At 46.0% G+C, this 19,573-nt stretch overlaps 1 protein-coding gene across 4 annotated transcripts in view; it reads right to left on the reverse strand.

Moving 5' to 3' along the window:
• Window positions 1-17,829, reverse strand: part of UNC5B (unc-5 netrin receptor B) — a 154,661-nt gene extending 136,832 nt beyond the window's left edge. The window contains exon 1 of one of the 4 annotated variants that reach the window (XM_090056835.1): window positions 17,361-17,829. In XM_090056835.1, coding sequence (XP_089912961.1) covers window positions 17,361-17,457 — 97 coding nt within the window. In that variant the 5' untranslated portion in view covers window positions 17,458-17,829. Of the gene's footprint in view, window positions 1-15,970; window positions 16,084-17,360 lie in introns of those variants that run through there. The other 3 variants (XM_090056836.1, XM_090056834.1, XM_090056839.1) reach the window with 3 other exon arrangements.
• Between the last annotated feature and the right edge of the window lie 1,744 nt (window positions 17,830-19,573).

Below are 19,573 nucleotides of genomic sequence, written 5' to 3' on the forward strand. Positions count from 1 at the left end.
GCAACACTACAGACCTTTACAACTGTATAACAGGAGAAAAGTTAATAGCCTGTTTACCTATACCAAGCAACTAAGCCAAAACAGCTCTGGACACACAGCACTTCCATGTAATTTTACCCCTGATTTTTTCCCCAGCGTAATTATATATCAGATTCAAGTTGCACCAAAACAGGGTTGTACGGTCTCCATTCCTTGTTTATACGAGTGTAAATATATTGTGCTTTTAAGTCCTGATTTTGCATTTTTGATCAGGAAGGTAGGGTATTACAAGATAGATCAAGTAGATGGCAAGATATTAGAACTGGTAGCCAGGGATCTCACGGGAAAGTACTGGAGGACCATCACATGTTTAGCTTGTGACTGCACATTTTCACTAGGCAATTTGGGGTAGCAACACTTATTACCAGATCCCAAGCTCTATGGAAGATGCTGAAGTATGCAGTGGTTTTCTTGCCATATGGCATCAAGAATATACAATTATGGATGTGTGAATGCAGAGCATATTAAGAAAGAATATGGTTGAGCCATAGTTACAAATGTGGTAAAGATAAGCCCTAAAATGGATCCTCCCTGCTCCCAGAAGGAATTTAAATTCCAGTACAGCAGGAAGAACAAACTCCCATGCCTAAACCATGTAAACTTCCAGGAAACAGGTTTATATGATATTTCAGGCAGATCTCTTGTTTCACAGCCTGTGATGTGTCTTGCTTTTTTTTTAATGACTTACACAGCCAACAACATACACACCCTAGTCATCCCTTAGGTAGGTCTAATGGGATTTCAGAGGTCCTGAAAAGCAAATAAAGAGTATGCATAAACTCCACTGGGTCTTCTGCCTCATGTTCTGTTATGCACAGTAATCTTAATGTCCTTTCATGTCTTCTCTCTCAAGCAGAAAGTAGAGAAGTGACAACTGAAAACATGAGGAACTTTAAGAAGTTCCTTAGTCTTTCCTTCACTAGCTCTCTCTTTCCCCAACTGTCCTTTTTAGTGGCCATTCCAAGTTGTTCTTTGTTACTATTTGCTTTCAAGATGTTTTCCCCTCAGGCAAAATAAAACCTAGGACTGGATGCTACATCACAGCCTCAGATTGCTATGGTTATAGAACATATTGCATTGGTAACAAGACAGCATATTTTTACAGGAATTTTGAATCATTCAGACTGTGCTGTTATAGAAAATTGCTCCTAGTTTAATTTTGAAGAGTAAAAAGGGAGAAAAAATCCATGTGAGTCTTATTTGAGAATGAGTCAAAGGGGCCAGAACTCGATAAAAGAAGTATTTTAGGGGGCTCCCACAACAAGATTACAAATATACAGCCACAAAAAATTACTGATTATTTCTAAATTGCTACATAATTGTGCTTGAGCAGCTAAGCTTTCATGAAAAAGTAAAGTCTCCAACCCTCATGTTTACCAGACAAAACCCCCTTCAAAACATGACTCAAACACTGAACACTACAGCACAATCCAATGAGAGTTAAAAATAGCTCAGGCAGGCAGGACTTAGTGGTTGTGATGTTGAACACCCAGTACTTACAAGTCATTTAAGAGTACACTGAGGGTACAGGGAATGACTGGAAGTTGCTAGTATCTCACAGCTGGGTGGTGGCCTGTCTGAAAGAAGCTGGGGACCTCAGGCCAAGCCCCACTGGTGAAAAGTCCATATTATAAGAACCACCCTTGTGACTGGCACTAATTAGCAGCCTAATTGATAGGTTGTCCCTTCAGGTCAGGGTGGGGAAATTTGGGCTACATTTGCCTGTGCTGTATTTGTTGTGGGGATAAACAGGGCTTCACACTGCAATTTTATATACAAGCCATGCCCTGCTTGACTGGAGAGGGGTGATTCCTTCTGTTCTCTAATCAAAATATATCAAGTCAATAACATAGCAGAGCAAGGCTCTTCACTGTTTTGCCAATAATCATCCCAGGCAATCGGCAAGTCTCCATGAGATTATAGACAAAGTCCTGGGACAACAAAAATCACAGGATCAGTGTCTCCTGCTCTGACAATAGAAAGCATTGTGGCTTCACCTCAATGTTTATTTTTCTATTAGCTTTATTCCAAAGTTACTGCAATGATTTATGCAATCAAATATAAATCTTTTTTTTAACTACCTTGTTCTGACTGACATTTTTTTAACACATCTGGGATGCTTGCTCTTTTGCTGCTTGGCCAGGACAGTACAAGTTAAATAAAATGAGTTTGGTGTCATAATATTAATTTACCAACAGAGGAAAAGAAGACTCCCAGACAAGCAGATTTCTTCCCTTCTGAAGAAGACTGAGGAACAGCACTGAGAACCCGATAACAGGGCTCCACAGGCCAGATCTGGTTCATGGGCCATATGTTTTGCACCCCAATGTGGGCATACTGCTCCAATGTGCCTGAACCTGCAGTATCTACATAATTCATTTAACTAGATGTAAAGATAAGGTGTCATGGCTTCAAAATTCAAGCCATTAAAATTAATTTGTTACCAAATTCACTTTCTGTAGTTTCCACAGAACATAGCATTAGATTATGCACTACATGGACTTTTTAGCTCTCCTAGTAATATCTGATCTATCTCCCACTGTTAAATAAAAAATGCCAGGCTAAGTGAAACAGGGAGCATCTACACATGCCCGACTGTGGATGTGGTACTGCTGTGCAAGTACTAAATGACTGTGGAGTATGTGCTGATATTGCATAGTCCTGGCAGCACATATGGTTACTTTTAGATGCTGTGTTGCTGTAGCGATGAGTTACGGTGATGTAACTTATTGTCACAGTGCTGGCAGCAGGATTTATGTTTGCCTGTGCTACATCGCCATAGTTCGTTGCTACGGTGACATAGCATCTTGTGCAGATGCACCCACTATGAACCTGTTCCCATGCAGCAAAATTTGTGTTCAACAAGTTTTAGTACCTTGGTTGTCAGACAGAAAGTTGAGATTCATAACCAAGATCTGAGTTCCACTGTTTTATGTGAACACTGGGTGTGTAACTTCATCAAAAGACTTCTTGGTTATGGAGCCACGTCCTCTCCACCTCTCTTCTCCCTGTACTCAAACCACTTCCAGCTGCCTTCCTCCAAGTCCAAATGCCCATCTGTCTGTAAGAGAGGTGGAGAGGTTGTCTCCTTTCTCCTGTGCTGCTGCATTTTTCCCTGTAGCCAAAGAGCAGCAGCAGCTGCATCTTAAGTAGTCACATAACTTGCATCAGGACTTTAATGGGAATGTATTCAAAGTTCAGTGCAGTGCCTTCATCACATGCAACAATATTCCACTTAATGAACCAAATCCTGCATTCTCTTTTCAGGAAACTTTCTCACAGAATTCGAGAGACGGTCTGCCTGAGCAAGGGCTACATGATTTGACTCAGTGTATTGGTGTCCCTTTAATAGATGTTCTATCTAGATCTGGAAAGTTGGAGTTAGGTGTACGTGCTGTGCTTTTTCTATTGCTAAATGATGTGTATATGCTTAGCAACATCTGTATTCAGAGCAATTCAGTATATTTGCAAACCCACACATACACCTACTGAGATTAGTCCTGCTGATATCCGTATTCTTCAGCTACTTGCATGGATGTCCATTCACCAGTGATGGATGCTCCTAACAAGTTTTGCACACAGTACTGCTTTCTAAAAAGACATAAAGGCCTCCCCATCTCAGCACTGTGCATATGTCTGTGTATTATGTTAAAAGGTCTCTGGCTCTTCTCTTCTGGTGGCCTTCATGTGAGAGAAAGGGAGCTCACCCCAGAGGCAGATGGATCTAATAAGCATTAAACTTCCCAAAATGAGATTTGCCACGCTTTTTCAAAGAGAAACAATCCCTTAGATTTGGAGCTCAGTGCATGCAAGAGGAAGGGGAGCTGGGGAGGGAAGAAAGATCGCTTAAAGGACCCTTAAAGAAATTACACTAATAAGATCCCCCCTCCCCCAGGAGCATCAGCAATGCTGGAATCTGGCTTTTGTTTCTGGATCGATGAAGATTTTGTAATGATTAGGAAGATAATTCATCCCTTCTGTGGGCTATACTTACACCCTTATCTCCTGCTGGAGGGGAACTTATTCACACTATAAACATGTTGACTTTAGAGGAAATAAATGGCAAACAAAAGTGTGGGCAGTGGTCCCTCCTTGTAAGATCCTGCACTGAAGGGTGGGGTGGGCTGTGCTGCACTGCCTATATGGAGGAAGAGGGGGACAGAGGGGTATACATCCTTTTTATTACATTTTAACTCGAGCTGCCATGATTCTCATAACAGCTCCTGATTCCCACGAACTGCCACCCTACTTCAATGAAAAGAAAATGGAAACATTTCTGGGTTCATTAATTCTATAGCTCCCCGTTTCTGTATAACCCATGGGCTGCATTAGATCAGACTTGGAAGGAAAAAGAGTGAGAAAGCAGCTTTACAAATCTATGGCATCGTTATTCACTAACAAAGAAAACTCTCCTTGAACAGAGAAAGGGGGAGTAAAGATGCCAAGCCAAAACTCTCTCTCTGCTTATGAAGTCAGACATACTGGAGTAATCAGAATTTACCTACCCTATAACCATACACATCACCTTTTATTCACTCAGCCCTTTGCTTTATGTCCCAGCCCTTCCTAAGATCCCCCCCGCCAACACACACACTTTTTCAAGTCTAACATGAAATAGTTAAGCTAAAGAGAAAAAGGGGCAGGTATAGTGGGAAGAAACACATCCCAAAAGTGTGCTTTTCCAGTAAGCAACATTCACATGGCATTCTGAACTGAGCTCCATTTCTCAACTGAAAGGTCTGCCTCCACACCAGCTCATGTTAAATATTTTATCTGCAGAACCCAAGTTCCAGGAAGAAGTGTAGTCTTGTGGTTAAGGCACACATCTGCGACTCTGGAAATAGGGGCTCTATTTCTAGCTCTGCCACAGACATTCTGTGTGACTTCAAGTCATTCACTCAGTCTTTTCCAAATTGTAAAACAGGAATAATAACACCATGTATGCCATTTAAGTGCACAGCCCCTGGATGCTTGGGGGTGGGGGGAGGGAAGCCTCGCACTTATCCAGTGCATGCACCAAAGCCAACCATGCCCTTAACCGGTACTATTTACAGTGCTGTGATATTAGCTCCTCTCAGACTGACTACCTCCCCTTATTTCCAAGGCTTCAAAGAGTCAGTTCAGAGGCCTGTTATTAGAAGCCTTGAAAATTAGGAGAGATAGCAGCTGTAAACAGAGGTACCTCCTGTCATTTTCAAGGCTTCTAATAGATGCTGCTTCCCCTTTAACTATTCTGGCACAGTTTAACTAAGTACAATTAGTTATAAATTAGACAATTACTGTTACCAGTACAAGTTACAAAGTAAAGAATGGGCTGGAAGATCCTCTGTTTAAGCAGTTTATATACCTAATGGACATCCAAATAACCACTGCTTGTTGCAACTTAAGCAATAGGCAACAAACTGGGACTGACACAGTGTTATGCAGTTAAGCAAATTACCTGCTTACCCCATAGACACAGCAGCAGAGTGCACTGTACTTAGCTCAATACAGCATTTGCAAAGGTTTTTGAGAGCGTTAAGTAGAAAGTGCCATCCAAAGAATGAAAAAGAAAAAAAAAGGGGTGTACAGATGTTTGTGCCCACATACTTTGGGGAGGTTTTAGGGCCTCCACAAAAGGCATGTGAGAATGTAAGGAAAATTATTTCTTCCCTCTGTCCTCCCCACAAAAACCTAAATATTTTTGTTTTCAAACAGTGGCAGCCATAAGGAAAGCCAGCAATTTATTTTATTTAAACAGGATCTATCAAAGGGCTTTCAGAAAGGGGCCTGTGGAATACACCTGAAAGCAGGGTTAAGGGAATTAAAGAGGCCTAACAGGAGCAAAGAGGATAGGAGCTCTGCAGCGTGGGAAGGGTGGGAAGTTAGGTGGTGCTGAGTACACAGGAAGTTCAAATGATACAGTGTGAAGGTGTGGATCTTGCAGGGCAGGATAGGAAACAAAGCACATAGCAAAACAAGATCTCATTCTTCCCAGTAATAAACCTTGTCAGGAATTAAAATGACCTGCTGAGGAATGGGTGCAGGAATGGGTGGGAGATCTACGGGGCCAACAGGAAGTTTAAGTGAGCAATACATGTGCATGTGGCTTGATGGTAAAGAACATAACAGACAAGATCTCCTCTTTCCTCAATGGAATAAACCTTGTCAACACACTACTCATCTCTGATTTTGTCACTTCAGCCTTACCCACTTCCTGACCCACCTTCAACTGCACCTGTACCTAGGGTGCAGAAAGAAGTGCAGCTTCCCATGGTAAATCATAATGTTTTACAGGAAACATTCTGAGTTACAATGATCCCCTGGACCAAACACACGTTCACTGTTGGTTCACTGGGGGGAAGGAAATCTAGCTGCTGGCTGGAGCCTGCAGCTGATTTACCTAGCAATGGACCCGCCTCCCTCCCTGCCCCCACTGTTTTCATCATGGGAAGGGGGTAAAGGAAGCTCATTCTCGGGGTTCCCCAGCTGGCATTGGAGGGTGGGGCAGGTGGATTGGATCCCCCCTCCCCACCACTGTACAGAGTCTGGTAAGAGAAGGCGAAGACTAGTTTGGCTTCCCATCTCATTCAGCAACAGCCTTGGAGACTTTCAAATGAGTCAGATGGAAGGGACGGAGAGGTTTTCAGAGTGACTAGTGGTGCAGAAAGAAGTGACAATTTTTGTCTGATCTGGCACCTGAAAGTGCACTACAGCCATGACCATTGCATGAGGGTTCAGAGATGTTACAAAACATAGCATCTTCAATAACTTCTGTCTGTGCTGTCTCCCAGTCTGTCACCATCCTTGGAATGAGGGAGGGGAAAGGGACTGGAAGAAGCTCCACCTGGGAGTTTTTCAGCCCCCACTGGAGGGTGGGAAGGGTGGATTGGAGCCCCCACATCTCAGAGGAACTGAAAAACCCCAGACTGAACTCCCTCTGCTCCCTTTCCCCCCCTCCCATTCCGAAAACAGTGACAGACTGGGAGACAGCACAGACAGAACTTATTGAAGATGCTATGTTTTGAAACATCTTCACCTGAACCTTCATTCAATGAAATGAGGGTTTGATTTTTGTGGGATCGGGCCCTTTTAAAGAGCTTTGCAGCCATGCACTTCTGCTTGGTCACAGCTGTACAGCACTTTCCAGGGTCAGATCAGGCAAAATTGTTACTTCTCTCTGTGCCCCTAGCCACCCTGAAATCCTGTTTGTCCCTTCCTACTGACATATCTGAAAGTCTCTAAGGCTGTTGCTGAAAGAGACAGGAAGCTAAAGACTTCTTCACCTTCTCTTGCCAGACTCTTTACAGTCAGGCCTCATCTCCAGTCTCACTTCCTCTAGAACTTCTCCTTTTACCTGTACCCTAATCAGTCATCTTGCTTTAGTCCTCTACTTATTGCCACCACTTCCACCGTTTCCTTCCAATCCTCCTCCTGAAACCCACCTTCTCAAGCAATCCTTCCTAGTCAAGGCTGGTATCCTGTTCTGCCCTGCCATACATATACTCAAAGCATTCGGGGGCAGGAATGTATCTATACAAGTTTGTACAATGCCATATAAGTTTACAGGCCAGGCTGTTTTTTGTTATAAATGGTAATGGGAAGCTAATATGACCAAATGGGAACTTTGAAAGATTTGTGAGATCAAGGATCACATCGCATCACAGAGGAAACTAAACCAACCTCATAGGAGGGAGTACAGGACTCAAAGGAAAATATAGCACAGATTGCGACGTGCACAGAGGGCATGGCTAATCTTGTAATGGCTTTGAGCTGTGTATGAGAGGCTGAAGCGGGGAGAAAAATCACACAGGAGTAAAGTGACTGAGAGAAGAGCATGGGACCTGGGATGTGTTAGAGAACGCCCTACATTAGATACTTATCTCATAAAGTGTTCCTTCAATTTGCCTGATGTAATTTAATTTCTATGTGATTTCAGGGTTTGTGCTACATCCTTCCTTTCCTAAATTCACTGACTCAACATAAAGGGACAGCCCTAAGTATCTGCCTGCTCATGTGGGATTCCTGCACTTCCACATATAGTCTGCCACAGCCAATTTCATAACCAGCCAGACTTCCTAAAGGAATGGGTTAGCAATGGCCTGCCATGAGTGGAGGCTGCAGTGGGAGTACAGGGGATCTTAGGATTTTATCCAAAAGGCTTCAACTTGGCAAAAAACACAGGGGGACTAGAACAACAGCTTCCAACAGGCTGCCACTGAGCAAAACACAAAACATCCTGGCAAAAGTGCCAACAGCCCAGTCTAGTAATTTAAAAGTCTGAGGTGAAGGGGGGAGCAGGAAGAAGGAAGTGGGGAGAGAGTGGTTTGGGATTAAGAGAAGTCTCTTCACCACTTCTGTGTACAATGCAGTTTCAAGTACTGCCAGGCCTAAGCATTCCACAGCCAAACAGGCCTCCCAAAAGCATTTGATTTTTAAAATAATAATGCATTTTGGGTTCCCGGTTTGCCTTCTGGGTTCTGAACCTTTCATGCACACTGTGGTCAGGTTTTCTATTTTCTAGGAAACCACAGGCATGAGAAACTTACTTCAAAAAAGAAAAATAGAGGGGGGATGAGAGGGGAGGGAGAAGTTAAGATGCTTATGCAGTGCTATGAACCTAAAAGCTAGAGTTTTAACTAAAAGAACAACTCACCACCACACACTAAATATTAATGCACAACTCCCACTGATTTCACCAACATTGGCAGCCTCTGTGCAGTATGAAAGAGAGTCACAGAGCAACATTTACTCTGGTCAATGAACTCTTTGCTTGACAGGAATCCCAGACAGGCCTCCTAAGCTGGAGAAAAAAAAATAGCTGCCTATGATGTGGGACAAAAATCTTACTAGGTTTTATTTGTTTACATATATTTTAAAAACTTAAATTTTATCTGAAACAATTTCTATAGCGGTGTGAAATTTTCTGTGTTTTGATTTCCAGGGTTATTTTTGTCAAAATTTTGATAAAGGGGGATATTTTTTCACAAACAATCATGACAATTTCTTCCACCTCCAGATAACTCAAACGTGGCAACATTTTCTGAATTTCAAAATGTTGAAGTCAAAATTTGAAATTTGACAAGGACGGCAGTTTTCTGGCAAGTTTCACACACACAATTCCCTGCCCCCCTCCCGCATATCTCAATCTGTTCTAATAATTTCTAGTTGTACCCCCTTCCCGCCAGTCTCCTTCACTTCCCTCACATAATAAAAACCAAAAGGTATGTTTTTTAAAAGATACATTGAGGAAACTAAAGATTAGATTTCATTTGGAGACATGCAAAACATCTTACTCTAAATGTTGATGCTTTCTAACACATTAAAACAAAGGAATTTTAGGAGTCTTCCATATGTGGCTTACTTTCTGCATCTCTCTCCCCATGACCAGTCACACTGCACTTACCAGCTACCCTTATTTTGCCTTGAGGATTACCTTTCTGGTTCTCAAGCACTATTTCAGCAGGGCTCTTGAGCTTGTATTTCCAACACTACAGCAAAATGGCTAAAAGTTGTCTGTCCTACCTCAGACTCCTCTCCTGCCTCAGACTCCAAAACCAATAATATTTTGAGAAGCTTGCCCATGATGTTATAGTGTTCTTAGACATTGTCCCATTTATGGTGGAGGCTATAAAATTCTGACAGAAACACTGGGCATCGATAGTGCAACTCTAGCCCAGGGCCTCTCCCACAGCAGACTCCATAGGAGGAATTCAAATCTATGAAAGAGAAAAATGACAGCTATCATCGGGAGTGTTTAAGCTGTGCTGTGGGTGAAAATACTATATAGTATATCAAAGACTGGGAAGGCAGAAAACAAAAAATCCATTCCCCCATAACCCAAACACCTTGAGGATAAGTAATGCCAGCTGCCCTTAATCTCTACCACCTTTATCTTTCTTCCCTTAAAAATGGAATACATTTAACATCCATCTGAGAAAGAAGGAAATTGCCCCTGCTGTTTCTTCTCTAACAGGTACTGCACAGTGTGCCTCTATATCTGTCTCTTCCCAAGCGGCCAGCAGAGGGGGGTCAGTTCAATCACAATGGAGCCTAGAAAGGCCCCTGGGGAAAAACAACCCATTTGGGGACACACAATACAGGTTTTCATTAACAATCAAATCAGTGCAACAGCTCAGCCTCAAACTAGCAAAATAAACTGAGATCAAGGTTACCAAGCAGGTCAAGGGGAAGTCACTCACTAGCACTCTCTACAGCAGGGCCGGGCAATTATTTTGGGCAGAAGGCTGCTTACTGAGTTTTGGCAAGCCATTGAGGGCCACATGACAGGCAGCTCAGGGCAGATAAAGATTACTTTTCCAAATTTTTTAGGGGCCCTGTGGGTGGGATAGAATGGCCTGATGGGCCACATCTGGCCCCCAAGCTGCATTTTGCCCACCCCTGCTCTACAGCCATCCTAAATCCTGAGCACCTGGAAGAAAGGTTAAGGGACCTCAGAGTGTCATTAGACCCCTATAAAATGTAGACACAAAACACCAACTACTGCACTTGGAAGGTGCCCTCCCCTTACAACCACCATGCCACCTCCTCCACCCACACACTGATCTGCTGATCCTTGAAGCTCTGGTGGAAAGCTTTACTAGTGTCAAACTCAATTACTTATTCTTACATGAACCCACACACAAAATACTGGTCATGAAGGAGAAAGCATTAAAGTCTAACTAAAGCACCCAAATCACAAATACTTAGAACTGCTACCAGGCCATGCATCAGTATCAGCAACAAAGTCATGTTTGCTGAACAGCACTGAATTAAATCCACATTGCTAAAGAGATGCGAATAAGTGTTTCTTTGTTGCAGAAGGGGAAATGCATGAGTTTGCACTGATTCTAGCCTGTTACCTAGAAGTGAAGGAAGAGGCAAACAAAAGAGAAAGAAAGAGAAAGAGAAAGGGAAAGACTAGACATGGGGGGAGGAGAGGCAATAGGTTTGTGATTTATGCCTCCACTTCAGCAAATGTTTTAGCTAACATTAGCATTGCTAAAGCTGAAAGGATATAAGTGAATAAGAAACAGCAGGAACCTGTGGCTTTATGGCACTAACATCTGCTGTAATGAACTCCTCACAGACTCCATACAGCCCCTTCCATCATCACTTCAGTGCTCTCGGCTTCCTGCCTGTTTTCCAGATACATTTCCAGCAAATCCTGCAACTCAAATATTAGCAGCAAGGGCGCCACTACTGGTGATGGCATCAAGCCAATCAGCCACTGCATTAAAAAAACAAAACAAAACAAAACACAGTGCACACAACAACAAGGAAAACTAGCTCAGAGTACGGAGTTCCCCATGACACTACAGAGATCACATTCCCACATTCTTCCCTGATCCAGCCAATGCCACACCACACCATCTGACAAAGTAGGCTGTTGCCTGTGAAAGCTCATGCCTCTGTGAACCAGTAAAGTCTCTAAGGCTAGGAACATGTTGCATTTTCCATGGGACAAGCTGTGCCTGTGTTGGCCCAGGAACAAAAAAGTCCCAGGACTGACATGTTAACACATTATTACCCTTCCAACTGGGGTTTAGTGAGCAGTTGAATGTACTGCCGCTTTTCTGCTATTGAGTCAGTGAAGCAATCCTAGCATAACTGTTTGTAATGTCCTTGGACAAACTGTCTGCACATCTTATCCCCTGAATGTTTTTTTAAGGTTTGACCAGGGACATCTGAACAACTGCACTTTGTCCTGGGGGAAAATGGTTTCTCAGGACAAATGTTTGTAGCTTAAGGTGCCACCCTCCCTTACCTTCTGTCTGAGTTCAAACTAAAACAGGTAATCATCTCTCAACAAACCACAAATAAGTAGGCTATGGATTCAGGGAGACTTTAAACTGCTCTTACAATCTGAAAAAATTCATTGCAAAGATCATCTAACTCAAAGGTCCCTGCAATTCCTTCAGTCACGTGAGCCTGGTTTCCTGACATGAAAATGTTTTTATATTGGCACAGCTACTACAACAATGGGAAAATGAGCTGGATTCTAATCTGGCTTGTACAACATCAAAAGAACTGTCCTCAGGTTCTAGCTGTAGGATCTTTATGACTGGTGATAAATGGCAGAAGAGACAGCTTGACTTTTCAGCCTGCGTTTATAGGGTCAGCAGTTAAAGTCTTCTGCTTTGCAAGGGTATAAAATGTGACCAGGAGTCCCAACACTCAGAGACCCGGAGTCTCACAATGTCTCTCTCAAAGATTCAGTTTTCTAGAAACATTTTTAGAATTGCATATTAAGAAACCTCTTGTGCAAGTACAATGTGCAAGTACCATGAAAGGGAAGAGAAGATCTGATTCTTATTTTAGGAAAGGGACCCACTCCCAAAAGCAGGAAAAATATTCAACAGAAGAGAACTTCAGCTACCACTAATTTCAACCACGCAAATCTTCTTCAAATGCAGATCCTAACCTCATTATATGGAATGGGTCATTCCAACATCCTTCCCCCTACTATATGGTTGCAATGATATTTGAGGGGGAATTCTTCTGGGATTCCCAAAAATAGGTATGTAAAATTGCAAAGGAACCTAGTGTTAGTTTCAAATAATACTGCCAGCTTATTCTGTTATTACACTTTCCCTTATCAAAAGTTTTCCTGACAGCCACTGAGAAATAAAAGCCAAACTGAAAAGCATGCATCCTCCATTGTTACAGCTCTCTAACTCAGAGGATCCAAAAGATACTGGTGGATGAGTACCAGGTGCAATGCTGCCTGGAGAAAAACATTCTTTCCCACATCCATATCAGCCTGTGATCCTGTGGGAACAAGGAGCATCTCTCCACTTTCCCATAACTTGGTGGGGGAGAAAAAAGTAAGGTAGGACCCTTTTAAAATTAAATGAAAGTACATGCCTAATAGCACTGGAAAAACTTGCATAGTGCAGGCTGGTCCATGAAAGCTTCCGACATCCGGCTCGGTTGATACACCTCAGCCCTGACCTGCAGCACCCCTACTATAGCTATTTTAATTCTAGGTCCCCACAGACTCCTTCTCTGTCAAGCAGGATAAAATATTTGTTCATCCCCCACCACCAGGCTGTATGTAGGCCCATATGTTCAAACAGAAGCAATGCTGCTACCTTGCAAAAAAACAATCATAGGTTCACACAGTTTCCAGTATAGCGTGCCAGTCAGTTTCACAGCATCACACTCCAGATTTTCATAACGGCTATGCAACCCACATGCAGTTGGCATTTGGGGCGGGAGGAGGTGGAGAGGGAAGAGAGAGGAGGAAATGTGCCCTAGAGAGCCTGCGATCCTTGTACCAAGTTGCACATGCCACTCCTAATAAAAAACAAACACACAACAAAACCATCGCGGTGTCAGAGAACTGCAAGGAACTCCCGTCAGACAGAAGCCTTATGATCAGGATGGAAGCAACGCCTTCTGGAACTTAGGCAGCACATGCATTTCAGTGCTGCTGGAAAAACCAAAGTCAGAGGAACAAATGCTCCTACAGTTTCTAGATTATACATTCTTGAGAGACAGAAAACCCACCAAAGAATCTTCATTCAGAAACAAAGCATAGCAGAAAATACTGGTTGTCTACTTTTAAAAATAAAAACAAGAATTGGACTCTGTTTCTAGGCTTTAAAGGCTTTAAGCTTTGGCTTGATAGATTTTTTCTTTTCCTTTTTTTATTTCTTTAATTATACTTTAATTGTTCATTTAGTGCTAGCAAAAATAAAAATCCTGGCATTATGGCTGATAGAAGGACAAGGGCTATACAAAGTTCCCACACATGCAAATCTACCCAATACACAGGGCCTCCATAAAGCTTTGCCCATGTACTTCAATCCTGACCTACAGCAACTCAATCTAATGTGCCCCCTGAGCCCTATATTTCCACCAATGTACCTAAATCTTGACTGACAAAACCCCTGCTAATGCAATACTCCTACCTCTGCTCATCTCTGCCAAAACACTGAAATTCTGGCCCAGAGCACCCCTCATATATTCCAACATATTGAGCCACCCTGAAGCACACCCACTGCTAGTCCTGCCAAAAATATTTATAAATCTTTTATTCTTTGCTTGCTTTCCCCCCACAAGAAAAGCAGACAAATGTCCTCTCTTATGGCCAATATGAGAGGAAATTCATTTTCACTTGTCCTGATACAAGATTGAAATGTAATGTTTCAACCTAGAATGTTTTAATCTAGAAAGCAAGAGGCTACTTAATGAAGCCAGTGTATACACTCTCTCCTTTCTTCCTCTTTTAAACCATACCTGTGCAAAAACTAGATCTTCCAAAGGAAAGTATCATTCTGTTGCTGCTGCAATGGCACTTTCATTTTAATGAGAAATGATATGTCACTTGAGTTTTCCATTTGTTGAAGTGAGCTGGATAGGTGTATTGTCAAGACAGGAAAAAAATCTAATTAAAAAACTCTCTCTCAAAAATTCCTCCTCATCTTAATTACATTTTAAAGGAAAGGCTTAATTCATTTTCCTCTAAGATCAGCTTGTCAAAAAATGTTTTCAACAACAAGACATTCAGTTTTGGCAACCAGTGGACATACTTGCACACCCCATCATATTCTGCAGCTGCCTTCTTCATAACATGAGAGGGAAACAACCCACTAGATTAGTTAGGCCTCAAAGTTGCAACCAAGATTACAAGCTGTCTGCTTGTCACAGCCTGAAAGGCCGCTCCAAAAGGAGCATTTATTGTTATGGTCTCATCCAAACTCCACAGCCATCAAACTTTATAGTTCCTCACTTCTGAGATCTACAATTGAAAACATCTTTTTGTATCTGTGCTTAAAAGAGGAACACACTAGCACCTTTCCTTTCCCATTGCTGGAGGTTAACAAAAGATAAATGGTGCAGAATCAAGAGATACAGATAGCTGAGGTGTCAAAAGGAAAATTCTTCTGTGCAGCACAAGGCTAAATTTTATGATAGGCATTTTGGAGAAAGCAGGATAGTAAATTGTGGAGCATCTATCTAGGTGGAAGAGAAAGAGAATCACCACAAGCATACAGACCATTTAGATGTCTCGCGCTCATGAGACTTGTTTATATGCATGAAACTTGGAAGCCTATTAGAAAAGACCAAGATAGTTTAAAAGGCCAACGAATGATAGCCTGACTTATAAAATTCAGATACAATACAGTATGAAAGTAACTCAATTTCAGGTTAGATTTAATGGAAATGCAGTATGTAAGGGAGTTCTTAAGAGTTCAGTTGGTTTATAACAGTTACCACTTTCATCAGTTTTATCAGCCTAGTACAAAGAAGCCCCTGCATTCACACTTCAAATTATGCTTCTAGGTATCACTGATTTTTAAACAGAAGTATGGTTTTGTAATCAGGAATATACATTTTTCTAGGCCAGCAAAAGTGAAACATTATTAAGGGTAGTATGAATCATGAAGCTGGACATTAGAGCAGGAGCCCCATCTAAAGACTTTCATTCACAGGATGGAGCCTCCCTACCTTCCTGCCATCAGATGTCCCCAAACCATTCTCATTGGAACGCAAGTTTGTTATTAACATTAATCAAAATTAGGACTGCTCTGCCTGTTCAGTATTCTTCATATTAACTTGGGCCTGATTCTATGCTCTCTGCACATTCCAATTTTCTATTTATTTCAATGGGTGATTTGGGCGTTGCGAGAATGCCAAACTGGATTCTGAGTTTGGAATGCCTGCTGCTTTGCCTTGCTGTATTTCTCTTTAATTTAATAGCACATTCATATACCGACCCTGTCCGTCCTCAAAACCAGTGCTCCTATTTCACATTCCTGAATCTCTTTAAACAATGTTCTCCATTCAGCACAGAACCTTCCCCCTATCATTAACTTTAACTTCAACTTCAAAATACATCTTTAAATACCAGACTCTGCACAAATTATAATTAACCAGGATAAAACTGTAAATACTGTAACTTTTTAGAACTGTAGTAAACCTCTCGCAAAAAAAATACACTCACTTGTGAGAACAGGGAAATATTAGTTGCTTTTACAGCACAGCAACCATTGTCAATTATGAAAGGTTTAACTAGCCACAAGTTGCCATAAAAATACTCTTTCATATTTGTCCTTAGATGAAGTCTTAAACTGCAGAACTCTCAAGTATGGAAAAGGCATCTGTTGTTCTCAAGGCTGCCAAAGACGACAAACAGAACAAAACAAAACAGAAAACATGTCACTAATACACAGAACAGCTTAAAGATGAACTGGTGTTCGCACAGAGGATTAGGCACAGACCTAAGAGTGAAGAAACAAAACCCTCTGCTTGGATTGCTGACCTCAAATCTGCTACACTTCCCCACATCAAAGGATACAAAAGGACAACGAAGCACAAAAATGTGAACAGCGCTTGCCCAATCCTGTAATGTGTTGTCTCTCCCCCCTCGCCCAAAACTTCATAGAACATCAAAACCTACGAGCCAACAGCAATCAGACTGCCCAGCATGTTAACAACTCCCAGAAAGTGAACCCCAGAAAGAGAAGGTTGATTTGCTTCCCTGACTCTAGAGGGAAAACTTCGACCGCCTGCGAAAATGGAATCGGAGGGTCAGGAATACCAAGTCCATGGTCCCTTTTTCCCCTTGCAATTTTTTAGAGGCCTTCAGCTATAATCACCACATCTAGAGGCCATACTGCTACTGCTCCTTCAACAGTCAACTGCTTCCAAGTGTTAGCTCAAAGAAGAGAGAGATCCCGAGGAAGGAGAAAACTGTCATTCCTTCCTTTTACCACATTACCCGACAGGAAAGCGTCTGGGGTTACGTGGCTGGTACCAAAGACAGGCCCGACTCTGCAAACCGACTCTGAGCAGCATCTGGCTGACAAGGAGTCAGGGACGAGGGTGGCGCTGGACCAGGGACCAGGGGGTTCGAGTCAGGCCCTACAAGTGGTATTCCCGTAAACAGGAGCCTGCTGCTTGTGCCAGGGCCCATGCTGGTCCCTTGGCTAAGGTCAGGTAGCCACTCCAGTGGCCTGAAGGACAGCAGCGAGCCCACCCGCAGGTCCGGGGCTGTTAAAAGAGCCTGGAAATACCCTGTCAGAGGCTTGCCCCTGGGTCTCAGGCGCTGGGGCCAAGCTTGTGAGGGGCTTCGGGTTGCTGCTTCTCCCTGCCCGCGGCCACGCGCGGGCCCCGCGCTCCGCTCCCCCCACACCCGCTGGAAACGAGCCGCGGGGGGGGCCGCGGCCCCGGGGATCAAACAGGTACCGAGGAGACTGGGTGAAGTTGGCGCCGGCGGAGCCCGCTCGGGGCTGCCCCGAGCGGGAGCCGTCGGGCGGCGCGGGGCGAGCTGCTCCGGGCTCCCCCGACTTGGGGTCCGCCCCCGGGCCCGGTTGCGCCTCTCCCCGCCTTACCTGCCTCGCACAGCCCGAAGTTCTCCGGCAGCAGCAGCGGCAGCGCCAGGAGGAGCAGCCCGGCCGCCGCCCCGCGCCGGCCCCGCGCCCGCGGCATGGCTGGGTCCCCGCCGGCTCCTCGCGCTGCTCCCGCCGAGAGGTGCCGCCGCTGCCCCTGCCCTGCCCTGCCCGCCGGGTCCCGCCGCTGCCAGGCTGCGCAGCCCCGCTCCGCCGCGCCCGAGGAGAGCGGCTCAGAGCCGCCGGCGCCCGGCGCTCATCGCTGGCGCCGCCCGGGCGCTGCTGCCGGCCCTAGCAGGGCACCTGCATCCTGCCCCTTCCCCGCCTCCTGCCACAATGCCAAGGTGTCCCGCACGCAGCGCGGGCGCGGGGCGGGCAGGGGAGGGGGCTGGCCGGCGGGGCCCCGCCAGGGGGGTGCGCGCTGCGCGGCCGCGTCAAGACCCGGCTCCGGATCCGCGGAGCAGGAGCCTTGCCCGGGCTCAAATCTGCGCCGCGCCTGCCGGCCCCTCCCCGCTGGCCCGTGACACCGGCTGGGGGCCGCTGGACGTGTCAGCACCTGCATTTACTGCGCAGCAAGTTTGCACGTGCGGCCGCACCCCGAGGGGAGGGGCGGGGACACACACCCGCAGGCCTTCCCCTCAGCTCCTTCCCAGGGGCTCTGCCCTTGCCTGGGGTCACCCCCACCCCCACCCCTTTGCCTTCCGAGCTGGACGCCCCCTGCCCCCGCTGGCTCGTCACGGTGTTTCCTCAAATCCGTGGCCACCGCGCTGCCCCCGAACCCGTGGCTTCCCCGCGCTGCTCGCCTGGCTGGGCCGGGGCCTGCAGCACAGTGCCAGGGGCAGCCCCAGGGCCTGGGAAAGGCGCTGCAGTTTCCCAATGATTCCTAATACCCGCCACAAAAACATAAGTGTGTGTGTGGGGGGGGGGCGGCCACCTCGGAGCCCACGGGGCCCCTTGTGGCCCTGGCGCAACCACTACATGAGCCGCGGGAGCTGGAGGGGGCGGGCTGGGAGGGCCGCGACAAGCCCCCAGACAGGCCTTTTATTCGAGTTAAGAAAAGACTGGAGTCACTGGGGGTTTCCAAACACTAGGAGCCCCCCCCCCTGCTCCGCTGACAGGCTTTTATTCCCTGCCCGGGAGACGCTACCCCCCCGGCCAACCTCGCGAAGGACCGATCGGGCCGTCCGGGACCTGCGGGGCTGCCGCGGTGCAGCTGCCGCCTCTGGGGGCTGCGGGGAGCTCCGCCCGCGTCCGCCGGGAGCGTCTGGGAAGGGCCGCAGCCCCCGCTCCACCCCCGCGCCGAGCTGATGCCGCCGCGATAGGGCCGTGTCGGGGATCGCGGCGGCGCCAGCCGGGCCGTGGGGCGGGGAGCCGGCCGCTCGCGCTTGTGACTTTCCAGTTTCGGTCGCATCCACCTCCCGGGCCGGAGGCTTCCCCCGGGGCTCGCTCCCACCGCGGCGGAGGCTGCTCGGGGCCAGCAGCTCTCGGGGGGAGAGAGAAAGAGGCAGCAAAACTCCCAGGGCTCCCGGCGAGGGCCTGGGACACCACAGCAATTACCCGGCGCTGCTCAGGCGTTTCAGTGTCAGGTTTCAGGCTTTTCTTTAATTCTCAGGACTGCGGACAGGGCGAGCCATTCAGTGGGAGTGGTGGGGGGGCATCTAAGCGCTTCACAGAAACCTCATCCTTCATCATCAAGCAGAAGTACCTCACAGTCCCACCGTAGCTCCCTTGTACAGCTCGCGCGGGGAAGTGTTGCACTGACCTGAAGATTTGGGGGGGGGGCGGGGAAGGAGAGACTTTTTGCCCGTGTTTTAACACAAACGGCTCATTTGTATCTTCACTTGTTTTATAACAAGACCCCCCCACCCCCAGCTCTCTCTCTCTCCCTCAGTTCCTTCCCTCCTCCTGCCATCGGGCCGGTCTCCCCTGCTGCCCAGATGGACGTGGACGGAGCGGCGGGTGGCTGCCCCGCGACTTCCTCAAGCCAAGAGGAGTTTAAAATGCTTTGTCAGGGACAACTGGCCCCTCCCCCCCGTCGACACCCAGGAGCACTCCCCAAGTCCTTGTGATTCACCTCCTCCTCGATTTCACGTGGCGAGAAAAGTAATGGGCCATTCCTGCAGAGCTCCATCCACGAAGCCTCGTGACAAGTTTTGGCTTGTCTCTGTAGTACTTCGCACTCTTACAAAGTCCGTGGAGGAGACAGCGGGTTTTTT

The sequence above is a fragment of the Crocodylus siamensis genome, chromosome 7 (assembly GCF_052110815.1).
Source record: "Crocodylus siamensis isolate JL-2025a chromosome 7, ASM5211081v1, whole genome shotgun sequence".
Classification (NCBI taxonomy): domain Eukaryota; kingdom Metazoa; phylum Chordata; order Crocodylia; family Crocodylidae; genus Crocodylus; species Crocodylus siamensis.